Here is a 10,000-nt window from a genome sequence, read left to right as displayed (position 1 = left end):
AAAAATAAACCGCTAGAGTGAAGGTTTCCGTGCATAGGTTTTTAGGAGTGGGATTTTTAGATAATTGCATCCCGCTAGGGACGTCGTAAACAATGGAGTTCATCCACGACGAGCGTTTCCGTACGCTCTACCCGTTTCAACCAGTTTCGGAATTCGATGGCAAGAGAAAAGAAAATTTAAAAATAAGGTAACTTCTTACGGTGAGAATTTTTTCATCTTATCATATTTTTTAGATAGCAAGTAAAGTAAGAGATTCATGATTGAAAAAATAGGGGTCACCAACGATCTAAACGAGTAAAATCGATGTGATGTTGCGTTTTTGCGTGACCTGTTGGGGAAGGACTGGAACCCAAGACAGGATCGATCGTTGAAGGGATGAAATGTTTTTATTTAAAAAAAGACTTTCTCAAGCATAGCAACGACGTTTCAAGCAGACGTCATCTTCATTTGGTTAGTGTTTTGTATAATATCTCTCCATTGCCGTCATGCTCATCTTCTGGATTGTGGTGTTTGTGAAATTTAATCGCTGGCTGTTTCCTCACAGGTCCGCACTTTTCAATCGGACGAGGGAGAAAATACAATTTTGCTCAATTTTCACGAAAGTAAAGGAAAAGAACTTCAAAAAGATGCATTCATTTTTAACTTAAGTTCGTAGGGTAATAAAAACATTTGAAAAAAACAGCCCCATTAAATTTACGCAATGGTTTGTCTTCGAGTTTTCCAAACTTTCAGCCACTACTCGATCAGCTACCTTTCCCAGAGCTTTTCCAACCTCCCGCTCACCTCTCTTTAACGTTTCATGATAATTCGGAAATAAATGTGCTATTCTTTTCCCGGCCTGGAATTTTTTCCCCGGCGTTTTTGTCGCCATGTTATTTTAACTAATCCTTGAAAAATATTTATGAAAGTTAAGTAGACTAGTGCGCGACTGATGAAACAACACGAATATCAGTCGTGCAGTAGTCTACTTGACTTTCATAAATATTTTAAAATCAATTTTGACCAATCACGGTCTGCTCTAATCCAACGCTGTGCAAGACTTATCGTCTTCACTAATGCTCGAAGTAACGCGTGACACATTACAGTCGCATTACCTGCGCTGTAACGTTGCGCACAAACAATTAGCGCGAACGTGGGGATGAAAATGAAAAACCTATCTTGCCAGGTTGGTAAATACTTCTAAAATAATTATTTGGTTATTTAAGGGTCATAAGAAGACCTAGTACCGTAAATACTTAACTCAAGTGAGAAAGCACAGTAAGGCATCCTTCGGGAATCTGAGAGAACCACTATCCTGCATGTATACTAAGATTTCCTGTATTATAAGCAGATTTAGTGCAAAACCGGGACTTTTTTCTAAAAAAGTTGAATTAATAATGGTAATTAATTGAACTGAGTGGAGTGCAATTTGGGCTGAAATCATACGTCGAGTGATTTAAATCACATGTATGATTTCTGACCAAAATTGCACGACACAAAGTTCAGTTACCACTCCATTACACCCATTTAGAATTTGCACAAGTACAGGATATTTTATTGGTCCAGTTGCCGGTTTATAAAAGAAGTGAAACCGGGAACGCTTTACTGCTCATTTTGTATGCAAAACAGAAACATTTAGACATCACATGTTAAAAACATAGTCATGAGTAACAAAGAAAAATCACGTTTCATTCAAGTCTGATCACAAAAAGTTTATATTTCAAAGTGCAATTCTCGTCGTCGGCTGGGCTTTGTTGGGTTTCTTTCCCTTTCCTTGCTGACGTAGAAAAATAGCTTTTGCGTTGAGGATTTCGTGTGAGTTGTGAAAGTCCCTCGATTGCACGAATGGACAGTGTTTCTCCTTTAAATACCGTTCAATGGCACTCTTCATAATTTTAAGGGATTCCGGCTCCGTAATCATCTCCATCCTTTTTTTCCTCGGCGTAGAACCTACTCAGTACCTTGTCAAGTTCTTCCGGCTCTATTGTTTCTGTGGTAACATTTTCAAGATGGCGGGAATGGCACCAGCTTCTGAAGACATTCATCAACTGTTTTGTGGAGCGGGACGTATTTTTATTCACAGAATATTTACCGAGCCGTGAAGCGGCTTAGGGTTGTAAATTTCGGATTTTGGTCTCACCTTAGTGTGTTCTGGGCAAAACGCCACCATACGTAGCCGTGAAGGTTTCCTTTAGGGTTGCGCACGAAGAAATATAAAGTGTATATTTACTTCATGACTCAAAAAACAAAATGGGCCAGGCCCAGATTGGGCTCCTTTAGGGGGTTTATTTAAAATTTCCGACGAGCATCCCTCCCCTTTTTATATGGTAGTCCCTCCACCCCTGGGCTCATTGGTCGAATCTAAAAAAAAAAACAACAGAAAATTGATGGGGTCTTCGTTTTGTAAAAATGCCTGCTTCAAACTTTAAAACGAAGACCCTCACTAAAATGCTTTATTTCACGCTCAAACAATGCAATTGATGGGGTATTCGTTTTGTAGAAGTACCCGCCTCAAACTACAGAACAAAGACCCTCATTAAAAGGCCTTCCTCGTTTTGCAAAAATAAATACCCTTAATATTTGAATTGCTTATCCTTGTTGATGATAGCGTAATACTGAGGCATATGAAAAACTGGAAAACGACGTGGCATCCCAATTGTTTCAATCAGTAATTATTACTTGATTACATGGATATATATATTCTCCACTATCCTGCAACGCTCGTCACGAGCGTCACGGAGGAGTTGGTTGTGTGACAAGTCTAAATTGACAGGATTTCAATGGTTTCTTTGTTTTGAGGTGACATGAAGCTCGTGCGACCAAAGAAATGCAATGTTATTTCTAACTTTATTTCCATTCATTTATCAAAACCAACAAGCTAGAAATTCCAGTCCATTGCCAAATGGATATCCTCTGGGCATGTGTGGTATGGCTTTTAAATTGAGAATACGACACAGATGGAATCAGTGTAAACCCACGAATTTTTCAGTTCTTTAAAACAAGGCTTTGAAATTTTCCATACAACCTTTTTTGATCATAATCATGACTTTTTTCCCCTGGAGTTAGTTAAGTTTTACTGACTGTATACTCAAGTGGTGTAATGAGCAAAGAAGCATAACATCAAATGCTTTGCCATTCAGACACAAATTATTAAAGTTGTCTGTTAAGTGAGATAACTTCCGTTAAGAGGCACTTACGGAAGCAATCAAAGTCATCATTAATGAACCTGTCTTATTTACATGATAAAACCATCTTAAACCACCTTAAATGACTTTACACTCTCTCGAATAGACCATTTTCGATTTCGCAAGGCTGGACTGGATCTAGCATGAAATGGAGGCTAATGCGAGCAATTCTTTTCACACACAAATTAATTTGCCAGCATTAGCCTCCATTTCAGGCTAGATCCAGTCCAGCCGTGAGAATTCGAAAATGGTCTATTTTAAGGTAGACCTTACTAAATCATGTTTGTGAGCCTAGCTCTTCGAACTGCAATGAAAATTCCACCATGATCACCGAGGTTGTACCACCACCAAGGAGACTGTAATATCTGTGAAGAAAATAAAGAAAGTACCCGCAAACAATTACATTATTGTAGATATTAAACAACAACAACGACAAAACATTTGTTTGCAATGATTTCTTTTTATTAAATAGCAATTAATAAAGTGTAGAAGTACACAAAAGCAAATATAATAAAACACTTCAAGGAAGGAAAGAAGAGAAATGAACTGCAAGTAAAGAAAATCATAGTATACACTCAACTCCACTGGAGGCAGTGTGGCCCAGTGGTTAGAGCGCTTGCCTTGAGATCCGGAGATCCCGGGTTCAAGACCCGCTCTGACCACTCGTTGACCGCTCTGACCACTCTAACCACCCAGTGGTTAGAGCGCTTGCCTTGAGATCCGGAGATCCCGGGTTCAAGACCCGCTCTGACCACTCGTTGAATTTGATCCTGGTAGTGCCTGGTTCAACTTCCCAGCTGCACTTGTAAATAGCCAACTGGTTTGCCTCCAGCCAGTTGGGATTCTTAACAGTTGTTGTTGTTCTGTTCTGTCGTTTCGTTGTGTTTCATTGGCCCTGAAAAGCCCCTATGGGGAGCGGTCAATTAAGTATGTATTGTATTGTAACATGTAAATGCAATGTACGTCGTAACAAAGGAATCAATAGGCAAATCTTTGCTGACGTCATTGATTTCATTTTGCCCCATTGACATACGAGTTTGCTGACGTAAGGCATCATGCTTTCAAAAGGTAAAATACGTCTTAAACTTAGTTGAACCTCCAATTATTGTAAGCCTTTTTAGCATTAATAACGAGCGAGTTGTTAGCCATCGAAAACTGATAACATTTTGGGTGGCAAAAGCGCTGATGAGACCGTACATTCTTTGTCAAAAACAAAATAAAGAATTATTACTCAGAGATTATCTGGTAAATTGTGCTCAAAGTTTCAGAGATAGCTCATTAAATGCAATGCACTTTCAACATTCAGTATTGATTTTTCTGCTGATATATTAGAAAATAGTGGTCCTTTGCTAATGAGGCAGAAAATGGAAACGAAGCTTCTCCTATAAAGCTGTAAACTGGTTTGTGCACACACTTCACAAAGATACAATGCACTGTAGATGAGCAATTTAATTACACATTACTGTTCTTAATAATATTTTAGCGACATACTTGGCAATGTATCTCATCTCAAACAAAGCTACCCAAAACATTCATTGCCTTTTTCTCATGGAAAGGTACTGCATAAAATTATGCCATGTGCATGCGTGCATATGCAAAGGAATGGTATTTGAGGGGTAAAAGCTTCCCCCCCAAAATGCCCAGCTTCCCCCCAAAAAATATTGTTATCATTACAGTATATAAGTAACTATACCGCAAAAATCATCCAGACGCAACGAGATCAGTGCACATGAAGTAAGTATTCCCTGTCTAAGGACACTATATGACAAGGAACATGGAATGTTACAAACTGCTGGCCTTAGAACAGGCTCGGGTATTGTGTAAAGAATGAAGGGGTAGTTTCTAAAGAAACTGTGGTGCTGCGTCGGTGGGGAAGTAGTATACAAAAATTTGGTTTCTCAACGGAGTTGATAATGTAAATTGACCACCGTACAGAGATTCTAAAAGCTGACGTTTCGAGCGTTAGCCCTTCGTCAGAGCGAATCGAGGGATTATGGGTTACGTGTAGTTTTTATAGTAGAATAGGAGCTACACTATTGGTGGTAACATGGCAACGTGAAAAGTAGGAATATATTAGTTAAATGAAAAGCGTTCGTTAATACCGTGAGGATTAAGGGTGCCGATTTGAAAGATGAATTTTTGTTCCAGATTCTTGCGGCTTTCCGTCGTACCTAGATGTAGGGAAAGGCCGCAGATAGCCATGTGTTTTTTGGAGTGGTTAGCCAGATTAAAATGGCGAGCGACTGGCTTAGATGCATCCTTGTCATTCTTCTCAACATCGCGAAGGTGTTCGCGGAATCGGTCACCTAGTCGTCTACCTGTCTCACCAATGTATAATTTATTGCATAACGTACAGGTTATGCAATAAATGACATTTGCGGAGGTACATGTGAAACGATCGGTGATCTTAACAGATCGCTTAGGTCCCGATATCTTGCTAGTGTTAACAATGAAAAGACAAGTTTTGCATCGTGAGCGCGCGCATTTGAAAGTGCCGGGTTGCTCGTTGGTTTTGAGCGCGCTTCTAACTAAAAAGTTGCCTACGTTTTTGTCGCGTTTGAATGAAATAAGTGGAGGTTGCGAAAAGATTCTACCAGTCTCGGGATCATTTTGGAGTAATTTAAAATTACTAAGAATGATGCTTTTGACTGCGTGATTATGAGGATGGAAAGTGAGGGTGAATGGAATTCTGTCATTCTTATCTTTCTGTGACGTTTGTAGTGACGACTGTCGATCAAATTGTTGGGCGCGATGATGGCCCGCTTTGACCACAGAGACAGGATAGCCACGTTTTTCGAAGAACTGGCACATCTCCTCTGATTTGCTGGAAAAATCGGAGTCATCACTACATAGACGTCGAAGTCTAAGAAATTGAGAATAAGGAATGGAGTTCTTGACATGTGATTGATGTGACGATGAATACAACAAATAACTGTGTGAATCAGTAGGTTTGTAGTGCACACTAGTACATAGCACGTTGCCTCTAATAGAAACTTTGATATCTAGGAAAGCCAATGAAGTTTCCGAAATTTCCCAGGTATATTTAAGAGCCGGATGAAAAGAGTTGACGGAGGTTATAAATTGATCGAGTTCTTCTCTGCTGGATGAAATAGCGCCGATGCAGTCGTCGATGTAGCGGCCGTAGAGTTCAGGTTTGGGGCCGTTGTACTGATTAAAAAATTGGTGTTCAACATATCCTACAAAAAGATTGGCATAGCTAGGTCCCATTCTTGTGCCCATCGCTACACCATTAATTTGTTTGTAATAGTTGCCGTCGAGTGAAAAGCAGTTAAGCGTTAACACTAGTTCGCCAAGGCGGAGGAGCGTTTCCGAGCTAGGTTCTTTGACAGTGCGTTGATCGAAAAAGTGTTTAAGTGCTTGAAGACCTTCGCTGTTAGGAATGACTGTGTATAGAGATGTAATGTCCATGGTGAAAATAAGTTTGTCTTGGCCGGAGAAATTGAAATCGCGGAAAATTTGTAGTGCGTGTGTATTGTCTTTAATGTATGATGGCAAAGATTTGACGATAGGCGTCATAATCCTGTCTAAGTAGCTAGAAATGAGTTCGGTGGGGCAACTACAGGCAGAAACGATAGGTCGACCTGGGTTGTTCGGTTTGTGAATTTTAGGCAAGAAGTAAATGCACGAAGTTCTAGGGGGGTTGATGATGAGATTAGTGGCAGTGTCCGGTAATTCTTGATTCACTATCAGATTTTGAAGGGTGTCTTTGACAAGTTTTTGATTGTTGGAAGTGAGATCTTTAGGGATTTTGGCATAAAACGAGTTATCCGAAAGTTGCCGCAAAGCTTCTTTTTGGTAAAGGTCGGACCGCCAAACAACTACCGCGCCGCCTTTGTCGGCCGATTTGACAACTATGTCGTTGCGTTTACTAAGATTTTTAAGAGCGGCCCACTCTTCCGAGGAAAGGTTGGAAAATTTAGTGTTGCGATTGAATTTAAGTTTGAGAATGTCGTGACTTCATTTTTTGGTGAAAAAATCTAAAGAGGCAAATTGTCCCTCTGGGGGAGTCCATTTGGATTTGCGAACTAGAAGTGTTTCAAAAATATCTTTATTAGAAGTGTCCGAATCATCCTCTTTGTCGTGAAAAAAGGCTTTTAACTGAACGCGGCGAAGGAATTTTTCAACATCTTTTTCAACATCTTGCCTACATCGACGACTGCATGCGCGCTATTTCATCCAGCAGAGAAGAACTCCATCAATTTATAACCTCCGTCAACTCTTTTCATCCGGCTCTTAAATATAACTGGGAAATTTCGGAAACTTCATTGGCTTTCCTAGATATCAAAGTTTCTATTAGAGGCAACGTGCTATGTACTAGTGTGCACTACAAACCTACTGATTCACACAGTTATTTGTTGTATTCATCGTCACATCAATCACATCTCAAGAACTCCATTCCTTATTCTCAATTTCTTAGACTTCGACGTCTATGTAGTGATGACTCCGATTTTTCCAGCAAATCAGAGGAGATGTGCCAGTTCTTCGAAAAACGTGGCTATCCTGTCTCTGTGGTCAAAGCGGGCCATCATCGCGCCCAACAATTTGATCGACAGTCGTCACTACAAACGTCACAGAAAGATAAGAATGACAGAATTCCATTCACCCTCACTTTCCATCCTCATAATCACGCAGTCAAAAGCATCATTCTTAGTAATTTTAAATTACTCCAAAATGATCCCGAGACTGGTAGAATCTTTTCGCAACCTCCACTTATTTCATTCAAACGCGACACAAACGTAGGCAACTTTTTATTTAGAAGCGCGCTCAAAACCAACGAGCAACCCGGCACTTTCAAATGCGCGCGCTCACGATGCAAAACTTGTCCTTTCATTGTTAACACTAGCAAGATATCGGGACCTAAGCGATCTGTTAAGATCACCGATCGTTTCACATGTACCTCCGCAAATGTCATTTATTGCATAACCTGTACGTTATGCAATGAATTATACATTGGTGAGACATGTAGACGACTAGGTGACCGATTCCGCGAACACCTTCGCGATGTTGAGAAGAATGACAAGGATGCATCTAAGCCAGTCGCTCGCCATTTTAATCTGCCTAACCACTCCAAAAAACACATGGCTATCTGCGACCTTTCCCTACATCTAGGTACGACGGAAAGCCGCAAGAATCTGGAACAAAAATTCATCTTTCAAATCGACACCCTTAATCCTCACGGTATTAACGAACGCTTTTCATTTAACTAATATATTCCTACTTTTCACGTTGCCATGTTACCACCAATAGCGTAGCTCCTATTCTACTATAAAAACTACACGTAACCCATAATCCCTCGATTCGCTCTGACGAAGGGCTAACGCTCGAAACGTCAGCTTTTAGAATCTCTGTACGGTGGTCAATTTACATTATCAACTTCGTTGATAAACCAAATTATTGTGTTAAGAGTTGAATAGCGGCAGCATGGACAAATTTGTAACCAGAAAACTACGGGGAGACGCTGATCTACACACGTCATCAGAATGTGATTTTGATTGTGCAATGCAACCACCAGAAAAGGTTGGCACAACATCGAGTTCTACTAGCACAAGTAAACCAAGAAAAAGACACGGACCATGTCAATCTGATTGTGCAGTAAAACCACCAGAAAAGATTGCAGCAACATCGAGTAGTAGCACGAATAACAAGCCGAACTACAAGAAGAATTTAACCTATTACGCTTCATGGAAGAAGAAACACTCTTGGATGAACTATGATTCAACTTTGAAGGGTATGGTATGTACTGTTTGCAAGGTCTATGGGAAAGTACCTGTACAAGCTAAAGGTGCATGGGTAACACGTCCTGTAAATAACTGGGCGAAGGCTACAGCCCTGTTGGAAAATCATGAGAAAAGTGAATGGCATCTAGCAGCAGTAGAGAGAAGGGCATTTTCTCAGTCTGCAGAAAAGCGTGGCGATGTTATAGAACTGATTGTAACAGCCAGCGAGGAAGAAAAGAAAGAAAACCGGAAAATGATGAAGAAGCTCATCCGATCACTCTATTTCCTTGTAAAACATCACATTCCCCACACCACTACATTTGAAGGTCTCGTTACCTTGCAGATCGAGAATGGGGATATCAAGTTGAAAGCGCATAGAGAAACATGCCCACGTAATGCAACGTATGAGTCATATTCCACAATAGTAGAACTTCTTGGAAGCATCAGCAAGACTCTGGAAAACAGCCTCATCGACAGTTTGAAAGAAAGCGTCTATTACTCGATAATGGTAGATGAAAGCACCGATGTAGCCTCCAAGGAAGAAGTGTCAGTGTGTGCACGTTGGCTAAATCACAACAAGCCAGTGGAACACTTTCTTGGTGTCATACAAGCTAAGGAAACTAATGCTGAAGCTATCGCTGGTTATATTTCTGATTTTTTGCAATCCAGGAGCATCACATTTGAGAAAATGCGTGGTCTTGGTTTTGATGGTGCTAGCACCATGTCGGGTAACAGGACTGGTGTTCAGACACGCCTGAAGTTGCATGCACCAAGCGCTATTTACGTACACTGTCGTTGCCATCTACTGCAACTGGCTGCTGTAAATGCTGCGGGAGAACATGCTGAGGTAAACCGAGTCTTAGGTACACTATTAACAATTTGGAAAGCATTTTACTATTCACCCAAGAAAGCGGAAAAACTAAAGGAGATTCAGGCTGAGCTTCAGTGTCCTGAAGTCAAGATGCAGAAACCTAGCGATACTCGATGGTTAGCCCGTGAAAGGGCCCTTGCGTGCTGTACGGCTAAGTTTGCCAGCATTGGTGAGTACTTTCGAAGAGACTTATGATGAGACAGGTGACGCAGAAGCACATGGGATTG

The 10,000-nt window shown here is 40.6% G+C and overlaps 1 protein-coding gene across 1 annotated transcript in view; it reads right to left on the bottom strand.

Moving 5' to 3' along the window:
* The window catches only part of LOC138030851 (sortilin-related receptor-like), a 75,782-nt gene that overhangs the window by 8,038 nt on the left and 57,744 nt on the right, over positions 1-10,000 (bottom strand). Inside the window, exon 12 of the mRNA XM_068878716.1 lies at positions 3,438-3,529. Coding sequence (XP_068734817.1) covers positions 3,438-3,529 — 92 coding nt within the window. The remainder of the gene's footprint in view (positions 1-3,437; positions 3,530-10,000) is intronic.

Source organism: Montipora capricornis, chromosome 13 (genome assembly GCF_036669925.1).
Source record: "Montipora capricornis isolate CH-2021 chromosome 13, ASM3666992v2, whole genome shotgun sequence".
NCBI lineage: Eukaryota > Metazoa > Cnidaria > Anthozoa > Scleractinia > Acroporidae > Montipora > Montipora capricornis.
The sequence above is the reverse complement of the archived record's forward strand: the minus strand, read 5'-3'. Positions and strand labels throughout refer to the sequence as shown.